General features: G+C 44.4%; 1 protein-coding gene across 4 annotated transcripts in view; it reads right to left on the reverse strand.

Moving 5' to 3' along the window:
* The window catches only part of CC2D2A (coiled-coil and C2 domain containing 2A), a 163652-nt gene that overhangs the window by 60093 nt on the left and 90283 nt on the right, over positions 1–13276 (reverse strand). For all 4 annotated transcript variants that reach the window (XM_042936859.1, XM_042936858.1, XM_042936860.1 and 1 more), the window contains one exon: positions 11032–11209. In XM_042936859.1, the coding sequence (XP_042792793.1) occupies positions 11032–11209 (178 nt within the window). The remainder of the gene's footprint in view (positions 1–11031; positions 11210–13276) is intronic.

Here is a 13276-nt window from a genome sequence, read left to right on the forward strand (position 1 = left end):
CGCTCACTTCAGTGCGGGTGCTTTAACTCTCTGTAAGTTGCCCATGTGTACTGGGCACCAAGTGAGACATGTGGGGAGTGGCCACCGGCCCACTGATACCCACTTATGTGCCGCCGCCCTACCCTGTGTTTTGCCTACAGAAACACTTATCCACTCTATCGAAATTCCTTGTTTAGGCATTATATGTCTTACTGGATGTGGAGATTCCTGAGGATAGGGGTCTTGTCTTGCCTGATTTCTCTTGGAATGTCCAGTACCTTCCATTTGGGAGTTAATGTATTTAGAAGGGAGCATGCTAACTCTAAATAGAAGTAAGGCATTATTATTATTATTATTTTAACATTTCATTTATTTTTGAGAGACAGAGAGAGACAGAGCATGAGTGGGAGAGGGGCAGAGAGAGGGAGACACAGAATCCAAAGCAGGCTACAGGCTCTGAGCTGTCAGCACAGAGCCTGATCCAGGGCCCAAACTCATGAACCATGAGATCATGACCAAGCTAAAGTCGGACGCTTAACCGACTGAGCCATCCAGGCGCCCTTATTATTATTATTGTTATTGTTATTATTATTATTAAGTAAACTCTCTGCCCAATGTGGGGTTCAAACTCAGGACCTCGAGATCAAGAGTTGCATGCTTCCCTGATGGAGCCAGCCAGGAGCCCCCAGAAACAAAGCACGACATGATAAATCCATGGAATGAAATGGTTTTCTTCTCTGAACAGCTGGTAGACCTGGGTGTAGTATGGCTCTCAGATTTTCTCAGTCTTAATTTACTCCACACCTGACTGTCACTCCTCTCGCAGCCTGCAGAGGGCAGTGTGGTGGACAGGACAGGGTAGCGTTGTGTTCCGACAGATCTGGGTCTGAATCCTGACATTGACAGTAGCTTCCTGACCTTGAGCATGGCCTTCCCCGCTTTTTGCTTTCATTGTAAAACAAAGATGTTATTTAAGGCTCCCTAGAAAGGCGGTGCTGAAGTTTAGCTGACACGGATGAAAAGTGTCTTCCCTACTTATGAGCTCAATGAGTATTTATTCTTCTTCCTCTGGGCATACGATTGACAATGAGCACCTGCATTTTTATAGTACTTCATGGTTTACAAAGCTCTTTCAGAAACATAATTACACTTCGCAAGCATCTTGTTAAATCTCGCTGGTCAACTGATTTTAGTAAAGTTTATGACATAAGAATTTCTTACTTAAACTTAAACTGGTAAGATCTGTCTCTTCAAGATACTTTAATGTTTTTCAAAGGAGACAATCAGTTGCTGGGGATTTATAGGAATTTTATGGCATATTCCATATTTGTAATGAAATCATCTATATCCCCAAAGGCAAGGAGGTGAAAAGTGAAATACATTAAGGCTAAAATGTTTTTAAAAAATCAGGAGTTAACGAAGTCCTGATATTACTCCAAGTTGAGGGAGTAGAAAGGATACCAGTAGTCAGAAAATACCATTTACGACAGTAAAACGCTTCAGAAAGTGACAGGACAGCAGTATTTAGTTTAATATTTGATTCAACCTGTGTCTCTGACCTTGCGACTCTCTTACTTTCCACTTCTTCAGAATTCCAAATGCTCCAAAACTCAGTGCAGTTAAGTAAGTGTGTGATTTGCTGGCACAGCTGAGGGATAGTTTCTATATTATGTGGCTCCAATGGCTTTACAAAAACATCCCTGTAAGACTTTCATAATTCATCAAATAGTTTATTATGGAAGGACCACAAGAGTTGTTTTGGTTTTTATCCCTTGTGGGTGTGCCCTGTGCTGGCCACCCTGTTTCGTAATGACCCATAAAACATGCAGTTATTGTAGAAAGGGCATTTCTGTGGATGACAGCAGAAGCGTCCTTATTCCCGGTCTCTGGAAACACTTTCCTGTTTAATGTCAGGACAGGAAGTAAATGGGGACTCTTGGTGTTGAGTCTGTAGGACAGAGGCAATTATGAACTCTAGGGGAAATAGAGGCTTTGCTACCCGGGACTACCGTTTCAGAATGTAATTATCAACTTTTAAAAAAAATTTGTTTATTTTGAGAGAGAGCGCTCACATGCATGCACACAAAAGAGGGAGGGGCAGGGAGGGAGGGAGACAGAGAATTCCAACTAGACTCTGCACCGTCAGAGTGGAGCCTGATGTGGGGCTCGAACTCATGAACCGTGAGATCATGACTTGAGCCAAAATCAACAGGCACTTAACCGACTGAGCCACCCAGGTGCCCCTGAACGTTTTTGTTTTTTTTTTTTTAATTTTTTTAAATGTTTTATTTATTTATTTTTTTAATTTTTTTTTTAACGTTTATTTATTTTTGAGACAGAGAGAGACAGAGCATGAACGGGAGACGGTCAGAGAGAGGGAGACACAGAATCCGAAACAGGCTCCAGGCTCTAAGCCGTCAGCACAGAGACCGACGCGGGGCTCGAACTCACGGACTGCGAGATCATGACCCGAGCCGAAGTCGGCTGCTCAACCGACTGAGCCACCCAGGCGCCCCTAATGTTTTATTTATTTTTGAGAGAGAGACAGAGCACGAGCGGGGGAGGAGCAGAGAGAGAGGGAGACACAGAATCTGAAACAGGCTCCAGGCTCTGAGCTGTTAGCACAGAGCCCGATGCAGGGCTCGAACTCACAAACCGTGAGATCATGACCTGAGCTGAAGCTGGACGCTCAACCAACTGAGCCACCCAGGGCACCCCCCCCCCTTTTTTTTAAATAAGGAAAAATGGATTCCATCTGACCAAGCCAAAAAAACACCCACAATCTTTCCACACTTTTCACCCTGCTCTTTCCAGATGGCATCAGTTATACTTAATGCTCGGGTGCAATGTTATTTTCAAAAAATCAGAAAATGGGCACCCTGGGTTTGTGTTTGTAAGCAGCTTTCTGTATAATTAAGTTTAATTTTGTTTTTTCCTACGTCAGGGTGCCAACCTCGGCATTGCTGACAATTCCTCACTGTGGTGAGCTGTCCCGTACAGTGTGGGATGTTCCCCAGAATCCCTGGCCTCCTCCCGTTAGAGGTGCCACCAGCTCCCCACTTGGTAGAATTAAAATGTCTCCAGACACGGCCACGTGTCCCTGGGGTGCCAAAGTCACCTCTGTTTGACAAACACTGCTATGAGCAAAATGAGTGCTTGTGTGTGTGTGTGTCTGAAAGTGGAATGTTATGGAAAACATGACAGGAAATATAATTGACTTACATTCAAGTGTTCAAAAATTTTTCTGTTGTGTAATGCAGGGCAGCAATGAATTCAGAATAGCGATTACATCCACGGCTACCAACTCGAGATTATGTTTTTTAAAAAATGTATTATTGGGGGTGGCTCAGTTGGTTACGTGTCCAACTCTTGATTTCCGCTCAGGTCATGATCCCAGGGTTGTCAGATCGAGCCCCGCTAATGTGCTGTCCGCCCAGAGACTGCTTGGGATTCTCTCTCTCTCCTTCACTCTCTGCCCCTCCCCCATTCACACATGCTCTCTCTCTCTCTCTCTTAAAATTTTTTTTTTTAATGTTTATTTATTTTTGAGAGAGACAGAGACAGAATGCGAGTGGGTTAGGGGCAGAGAGAGTAGGAGACACAGAATCCGAAGCAGGCTCCAGGCTCTGAGCTGTCAGCACAGAGCCCGACGTGGGGCTCGAAATCATGGGCTGTGAGATCATGACCTGATCTGAAGTCGGACACTCAACCGACTGAGCCACCCAGGCGCCCCTCTCTCTCACTTAAGATAAATAAACTTTAAAAAATGTATTACTGAACTTTAATTAACATACAATGCTATATTAGCTGCAGGTGGGTATATAATCTAGTGATCTGACAATTCTTTTTTTTAAATTAATTAAAAAAAAAATTTACATCCAAGTTAGTTAGCATGTAGTGCAACAATGTTTTCAGGAGTAGATTCCTTAATGCCCCTTACCCATATACCCATATAGCCCAGCCCCCTTCCCACAACCCCTTCAGTAACTCTCTGTTTGTTCTCCATATTTAAGAGTCTCTTCTGTTTTGTCCCCCTCCCTGTTTTTATATTTTTGCTTCCCTTCCCTTATGTTCATCTGTTTTGTCTCTTAAAGTCCTCATATGAGTGAAGTCATATGATTTTTGTCTTTCTCTGACTGATTAGTTTCACTTAGCATAATACCCTCCAGTTCCATCCACGTAGTTGCAAATGGCAAGATTTCATTCTTTTTGATTGGCAAGGAATACTCCATTGTATATATATATATATACCACATCTTCTTTATCTATTCATCCGTCGATGGACATTTAGGCTCTTTCCATACTTTGGCTATTGTTGAAAGTGCTGCTATAAACATTGGGGTGCATGTGCCCCTTCAAAATAGCACACCTGTATCCCTTGGATAAATGCATAGTAGTGCAATTGCTGGGTCTTGGGTAGTTCTATTTTTAGTTTTTTGAGGAACCTCCACACTGTTTTCCAGAGTGGCTGCACCAGTTTGCATTCCCAGTGATCTGACAAATCTATACGTTACATAATGCTCACCATGGTAGCAGGAGTCACCATCTGCCATCACACAATGTTATTACAATATTATTGACTATGTTGTATTTTTCATTCCCATGACTTATTTATCTTATAAATAAGGTTTGTACATTTTTTAAAGTATTTTTCCTTGCAATTCTTTTTCTTAAATTTATTTATTATTTATTTTTGAGAGAGAGAGAGAGAGAGAAAGAGTGTATGAGTGAGGAGGGGGCAGAGAGAGGGAGGGAGAGAGATTATCCCAAGCAGGCACTACGCTGTCAGCATAGAGCCTGATGCAGGGCCTGAACTCACGAAACCGTGAGATCATGACCTGAGCTGAAGTCAGATGCTTAACCAATTGAGCCACCCAGGCGCCCCTGGAGGTTTATACATGTTAATGCCCTCCGCCTATTTCTTCTACCTCCTCATTCTTCTCCCTTCTGGAAACCACCATTTTGTTCTCTGTATGTAAGGGTTTGTTTCTGTTCTCTCTGTTTTGTTTTGTTCATATGTTTGTCCAACTTGGGATGATGTATGCAATTATTATTACTTCTATTTGGAATACTGTTTGCTTTAACTCAACAATCTGGGGAAGATTTACCTGCTAATGGTATTTAGAATTGTACAGAGAAGATGAACCTTAGAAATGTAGGGACATTCATATAGATAAAAAAAAACCCAACATTCCATTTGTATTGCATGATTTTAAATCATGATTCTCTGCTTTTAAAACAGAACAGAACAAAGCAGAACAGCTTCCCATCTTGCATTTGGTAGTGCTGGATCTGGTACAAGTGGCTGCCTTTCAAGCTTGGCTGCTTGTGATGTTCACGTGTGTTAGTCACCTCATGGTCGATGTCCCCATTTCCCTCAGGGTCGCATCAAACCCTTCCTAGTCTTGTGCCCACAGACTCCCTTCCTTCGCTGAAAATGTTGGGGGCATCTGACGTGGGCCCCTTCACAGCTCTGCCCCCCACCCACCTCCCCTGTGTCATCATGCCCGCCCCAAAAGAACTTCCTGTCAAGTCTTGACCCAGATTCAGGTCTGGTCCCTCTCCCCACCACTTTCTTTTTTATTTTCAAAGTCACCAGTCTTTTCCGCACTGGTTGCTTTTCTCACGACTAACAAACATGCTGAAACCGACTACACCCTAAAGTAAACCACCATCCCTCTCCAATCCCTGATTCGTTTCCCTCCTCCCCTTCTCTGCCAAGCCTCTGGGAGGGAAGCCCTCTTTTGGTAACTTCATTTTTTTCTCCCCCTGCCCCACTGGACCTTAGTCACCAGCTCCTCTTGCCATTTCCCCACTGCAGTCTAATCGCCGTGCCAGGGACCAGGGACTCCTGTTTTCCGCCAAGCCTCGTGCAATGTCTCTGCAACAAGACGCTTGGTGGATGGAACGTACAAGCTGCTGGTGCGTGCGGCCTGCTGAGGTCGACATGAGAGCGGGTCTGGGCGCTGGGCCCGGGCCCTGCCGCTTTCTGGCTGCGTGACCTTAGGGCAGGTATACTTAAGTTCTCCGCATTTCGGGATGGCGGGGACAATGATACAGCTCCTGTGCGACTGTCGTGAGGACTGAGTCTAGACACAGAAGGTGCCTGGCATATTGTAATTGCTCAGTAACCATTATACTAGATATTACTAAATATCCACACAACTCAATACGCAGTGATGCCTGAGGCTGTTTTCTGAGACTTCTCCCCCCGGAAGTGGCTCTCAGAGCGTGGAGATAGGTCAGATTTGAGACTTGGCTCTTTGTTACCATTATCCCTAATTAAAATGGTGAAATGAGAGTACAATTTAGAGTCAAACAGTCCCGGGTTTGAATTCTCTTCTGCCTCCTGACCTGCTTGGTGATGGAGTTACTCAGGATCTCGGAAGCTCATGGGGAGAATAATAGTACCTGTGGTTTTCTTTCGGGTAACATCAGATGGCGTATGTGAAGAAGCTGGTCTTGGGGTAGATAATCAGTAGGTGTTATTTCCCAGAGATCTTCTCCACGTTTGCGGGCCCCTGTCCCATCCAAACCCACATCCTCTTACATGTAGATGACCTTACCTTGCTTGCCCCATGCACGCTGTCCCACCACAGACGTCACTGTCCTTTCTACCTGCTCTCGGCGGTCTGGCTCCATGTAATTGAGTAGATAAATATGTGTGTGTAAAAAAAAAAATATCTGTTTTGGACTTACTTACGTCTACAAAGGACCAATAACAACCACAGAAGTGAGCTGGCTAAGGGCTAACGAAGACACTTCTCCAAATAGGACTGTGTTCCCCACTCGGATAGTGCGGTTCTGTGGACGGGCCACGGAAATCAGGAGTGGACGTAGGAAGGAAGTCAAGTAACTGCCAGCTCAGTTAAAAGGGAAAATCCCCTGAATCAGTCCACATGCTGAGAATATGAAAGCTCAACAGGATTGATTCATAAGGAAAAATAATAATGCTAAAAGACGTAAGCATCACCCAGCAGAACCACATGATAGTTGTTGGTTCGGGCAGGTGGGGGGACAGCGACAGATACAGATGTGAATGATAAAGAAATGAAGGTGATCGTTGCAAAACTATTTTATTTCGAAATCGGATTTCATGTTTTTGGAAGGCCAAACATTTGTTGTGGAAAGATCTCAGTTGCGGAGATTTTTAGGACCTTTCTGGAGGGACTCTGGGCCTTCTCCCCTGTCCTGAGAAGTCCAGCCTCACCCACCCCTTGGGGACAGCTGTGGCTCGACTCCTTTGTACTGTCCCAGGTCCAGCTGTGTTGCTCTAATTAATTCCTTCCCCGCAATCAAACCCTGCAATCAAATCCCGCCAAGCGTCCTTGACATGGGCACTAAACCGGTCCTGTTTCTCTGTAGCTCTCTCCCTCCATCTCCCAGCTGGATTTAAAGCTCCCCTTGGGATGCCTGGGTGGCTCAGTCAGTTGGGCGTCAGGTCATGATCTCACAGCTAGTGAGTTCGAACCCCACGTGGGGCTCTGCGCTGACAGCTCAGAGCCTGGAGCCTGCTTCGGATTCTGTGTCTCCCTCTCTCTCTCTGCCTTCCCCCACCCCGCCCCCAGCTCGTGCTCTGTCTCTGTCTCTCTCTCTCTCTCAAAAATGAATAAACATTAAAAAATAATAATAAAGCTCCCTAAGGCAGCTCCATGGGCACCCCTCCGGCCCAGGGCTTCGAGTTCTGCACCACACTCTTGGCGTGGGATTAGACACTCAGTTGACTCTCACTCAAGCAGCGAACATTTATGGCTTGTTTGTTGGGTCACCAACGAATGCATTAAAGTTTTGAGAATCTCAGAACTCTTTCTGAAATACGTTGGGCTCTCAAGTCAGGGATTTGAGAACACTGGCATAAACAGATGTATTCAAGGCAATTTTTTCTCACCCTCTTAAAACCGCCAGTAATTCATGAACCTTCTCTAATCTCAAACTTATAGCAATTATGTGGAAAATTTCCAAATGGCATTGTTCTATTCCTAGAGAGTTGAAATACAATAGTCCTTAGATTCATTTCATCTGGAACCACTACTCAATCATAAAAATCATGCCATTGAGCCATTATGATATGTGATTTGATCAGTTATCAAATCTCTGAGGATAGCTTAGGAATTTAGCCAAAGTTTTTTTAATTTGTGATTTTTTTTAATGTTTACTTACTTCTGAGAGACTGAGAGAGACAGAGCATGAGTGGGGGAGGGGCAGAGAGAGAGGGAGACACAGAATCTGAAGCAGGCTCCAGGCTCTGAGCTGTCAGCACAGAGCCCAACGTGGGTCTCAGACTCACAAGCAGTGAGATCATGACCTGAACCGAAGTCAGTTGCTTAACCAACTGAGCCACCCAGGGCCCCAATTTGTGATTTTTTAAAGATTCCATGATTCAGCTCTTAGGGCCAAGCTAACTGCCTATGAATATATTCTTGGTGTCCCCAGGATAAAATTTTGCTTGTTTACTTAGAAAATCCATTTCATAACATTTTAGAGAATTACTTTTTTCACAGTACTTGAAAAATATTATTTTGATTGCAACATCCGAGCCAGCTAATGTCTCAAGATGGCAAAGAAGAGAGAGGATAGAAAGCTTCCCTCCCATTTCAGAATATATGTGAAATGAGACACTGGTACTCATGGAGGTGGAAGAAGGAAAGGGTCTTTCCTTCTATGGTAATTCTGAAAATGGAGGGCTGCCCAGCAGAGAAGCCTCCATAGGCTGCCAGGGCAGAGGTGGGGGATCTGATCTCTCATGGGCACCTGCGGGGAGGGGAGGGCCTTCTCTGTCTTCTGTGCTCTTTTCAGGAGGGGTGTCCCCTTCCAGGGCTCCCTCTCCTTCCTACTGGCCATGTTATCATATGCTGCCCTCCCTTGCTTCACTCTGCCCCTCTATCTGCTTTCTCCTGTTAATCTTGGTCTTCCTCATGTCAGCTTTTCCTCTGCAAGGAGGAAGGGGGGGATGAGTCACATGGATCTCAAATGAGGGGGCAAACTCTGAATAAATGAACTTTTTCCTATTCTGTGGACTCACATAGGGGCCTCTGGCATCCCCTCATTACTGAAGGCAGGTGACCACAAAGCATCAAGTTGGCTTCTGGAGATTGTGTTTATTTACTTTCTCCATCAAGTTTTATTCTTTTTTTTTTTTTTTTAACATTTATTTATTTTTTGAGAGACAGAGTGTGTGCGGGGGAGGGGCAGAGAGAGAGGGAGAGAGAATCCCAAGCAGGCTCTCGCCGTCGGCGCAAAGACAGATGTGGGGCTCAACCCCACGAACCGTAAGACCATGACCTGAGCCGAAGTTGTGCACTCCACCAACTGAATCACCCAAGTTCCCCTTCCTCTACCAGTTTTAATAGGTTTTTAATGACTGAGATCTAGCTAGTGGTTGATATTCCAAATGCCAAAGAATATTCATGGCCAAGTGTTAACCAATCAGAAGAGATGTCAGCCATCCAGGAAAACAAGGTCCCGGAGGCATTAGCCTCATTCACACACCCTTTAATTAGTCCGCTGTGGCAAGGTCCAGGGGATCTTAGAAGTAGGGTCTAGGTGGCTAGGGTGGCATTTTGGGAATCCAGTACAGAAGTATTTAAATATTTTAATAATGATACAGCTGTAATTGTAATTATAGACAATGTCAATTACAACCAATAGGTAGTAACTGCCTGGAGTACAGTGTTGAGAAGGATTCTGGAGTTATATCCAGGCTCAGTGGGGGAAAAGGACCCGGTCATGTAGTTATTTCTTGCCAGGGTGGTGGATGGGAATGAGAAATTTCTGCATAAATGGCGGGTGAGGACTCGTGACTTCTGTGTGGGTGGCGGATGGCAAGCAAAGGCACGTGTGCCACATATTTGCAACTGTAGTTCACAGGCTTATTACTGTCATAAAAGAGAATTCTGTTAGCATCACAGGAAAGGATTCACCATGAGAATAGCAAGTTTGGACACTGCAGTGGATTAAATAGTGTCCTCTAAAAACTGCTGTCTACCTGGAACCACAGAATGTGACCTTATTTGGAAATAGGGTTCTTACAGATATAATTAATTAGTTAAACATCTAGATGAGCTCATACTGGATTACCGTTGGCCCTAAATCCAATGAGAATGTCCTTGTAAGAGACAAAAAAAAAAAAAAAAGGACAGGTTGAGACAATGAGATGACCACGTGAAGATGGAGACTGTAGTGACGCTACCACAAACCAAGGGACTCCAAGGGCCACCAGGAGTGGAAGAGGCAAGGAAGGATTCACCTTTAGAACTTTTGCGGGGAGCATGGCCCTACTGAAGCCTAGATTTCAGACCTCAGGGCCTCCAGAGCTGTGAAAAATAAGCATCTGTTGTTTTAAGCCACCAAGTTTATGTGGCTTAGGTGGGGCAGCCCTAGGAAACTAAAACAGACCCAAATAAATACATTGCTAATGGTGGGATTTTAGGCTAGCGGTGCAATTTATTTTGGGGGGATCTTACAGCCTATAGCCACCTGTGATTATGGCAATATATTTTTTTTAACGTTTATTTATTTTTGAGACAGAGAGAGACAAAGCATGAACGGGGGAGGGTCAGAGAGAGGGAGACACAGAATCTGAAACAGGCTCCAGGCTCTGAGCTGTCAGCACAGAGCCCGACGCGGGGCTCGAACTCACAGACCGCGAGATCATGACCTGAGCCGAAGTCGGCCGCTTAACCGACTGAGCCACCCAGGCGCCCCTGATTATGGCAATATTGATTTCTGAGGTATATCATGCTAGGACCCAGGCAGACAGTGATACTGAAGTACTCTGATGAAAAAGCCAGGGAGCCCCTACTTCTCATCCCCCTTCTCCATCTTGAGGTACACACTGAGGCACCGTGGCCAGCATTTTCAGGAGGTGAGCAGGGAAACAGATCTCCTTCTGCCCTGACCGGAAGGACAGACGCGCCTCAGGGGAGACTGACCTTCTGTTCACCTTGAAAATCTATCAGGACACCAGCGTAGCCCATGGATGATTTAAAACCATCTGGTACCTGTGATCACCAAAAAAATGCTTGGGACAGTGCCTGTAATTAAAATGCATACCTGCAGTGTCAAACTCTCCGGCCAGTTGAATATTTGCAAATTGAAAATCTGTCCAAAGTGAACTCGGAATTCTGCCCCGAGGGGCCGACTGTCGGTCCTGGACACTTCTTTGTCGTTGAAGATCACCTTTAGATATATTGAGCGTCTCTTGACGTCCTCCCTTCGCAAGACCTCCACCCTGCCAGAGGAGACCGATCGCAGATGGGTTAGTCATTGACCAGGGGAAAATGGAGTGTCTGACAAATGGGCACTGAACAGAACAAGACACCTGGAGGTGACCCTGCCGCTCATGTTACCTCTCGTTGCACCAAATCAGCCACAAGTCTCAAGGAGCATCATATAACAAATTTGATACGGACTAAGAAACGGGCACTCAAAAGGCCACAGGGTACAGAAGAACGGTGGTCCAAGCATCATCCACCGTATTACAGTGTGTTTAATTGTTTTCAAAGAAGCCCTATGTTTGCACCCCAAAGTTTTTGTTTTAGTTTTTAATTTTTTTTTATTAGTTTTCTTTATTTTTTGAGAGGCAGAGAGAGACAGAGCACGTGTGGGGGAGGGGCAGAGAGAGAATGGGAGACACAGAATCCAAAGCAGGCTCCAGGCTCCGAGCTGTCAGCACAGAGCCCGAGGCGGGGCCCGAACTCATGAACCGTGAGATCATGACCTGAGCCGAAGTTGGACACTCAACTGACTGAGCCACCCAGGCGCCCCTGCACCCCGAAGTTTTAACTAAACAGAAACATAGTCCTTGCAGTTGGAGTGAATTCAATCCATAAGGGATAGTAGTGATTTATATTTGGGCGGGATGTTTTATCCTAAAAATGTAATAGCATAAAAATCAACAACACAGGAAACAACAGATGTTGGCACGATGTGGAGAAAGGGGAACCCTCTTACGCTATTGGTGGGAATGCAAACTGGTGCAGCCACTGTGGAAAACAGTGTGGAAATTCCTAAAAAAGTTAAAAATAGAACTACTCTATGACCCAGCAATTGCATTACTAGTTGTTTATTCAAAGGATACAAAAATACAGATTCAAAGGGGTACATGCACCCCAATGTTTATAGCAGCTTTTTCAATAATAGCCAAATTATGGAAAAAGCCCATATATCCATTGACTGATGAATGGATAAAGTAGATGTGGTACATATATATACCATGGAATATTACTCAGCCCAGACATCAAAAAAATGAAATCTTGGGGTGCCTGGGTAGCTCAGTCGGTTAAGCGGCCGACTTAGGCTCAGGTCATGATCTCACGGTTTGTGAGTTTGAGCCCCTCATGGGGCTCTGTGCTGACAGCTCAGAGCCTGGAGCCTGATTCAGATCGCGTGTCTCCCATTCTCTCTCTGCCCCTCCCCCATTCTCACTCTGTCTCTTTCTCTCTCTCTCTTAAAAATAAACATTAAAAAAAAAAATGAAGTCTTGCCATCTGCAATGACGTGGATGGAGCCGGAGTGTATTATGCTAAGCAAAATAAATCAGTCAGAGAAAGGCAAATACCATATGATCTCATTCGTATGTGAAATTTAAGAAAAAAACAGATGAACATATGGGAAGGAAAACAAAAAGAAGGAAACAAACCATAAGAGATTCTTAGCGATAGAGAACAAACTGAGGTTTGATGACCGGAGGTGGGGGGATGGGCCAAATGGGCGATGGGCACTAAGGAGGGCACTTGTTGTGATGAGCACTGGGTGTTAAATGTAAGTGACGAATCACTGAATTCTACTCCTGAAACCAATATTACACTATATATTAACTAACTAGAATTTAAATAAAAATGAAAATAAAGTTATATTGCTGGATCAAGTAAAAAAATAAACAATAAAAAATAAAATAAAGACTGACTCAGAGTAAAAAAAAAAAACATGTAATAGCATATTGTAACAGGTGAAATCCGCTTCTCCCGGATTCATGCTTTTCTTAACACTTTCTGACAGTGAGTACTCACTGGATGTAGGGAATTAAGAACTGTTCCTTTTTTAAAAAGGCTTTTTGAATTCCCAAAAAAAAGGTATCCTGGCAAGCATATCACCTTTATAGCCAGGAAGTTAAAAAACAAGTCAAAACCTCCAAGAACAGTCTTTAATTTTACTGTGCATATTTGTAGAGATGCCCACCCACAGCTCCAGTTATTGGTTAAGTCAATAGCTACTCAAGTTTGGTAAGAACAGGGGAAGCTTAGAAAAATAAAATAAAATCGAAATGCACTCAGGGGTTTTTGGGTGGTAAAGTCTT

Source organism: Panthera leo, chromosome B1 (assembly GCF_018350215.1).
Source record: "Panthera leo isolate Ple1 chromosome B1, P.leo_Ple1_pat1.1, whole genome shotgun sequence".
Classification (NCBI taxonomy): domain Eukaryota; kingdom Metazoa; phylum Chordata; class Mammalia; order Carnivora; family Felidae; genus Panthera; species Panthera leo.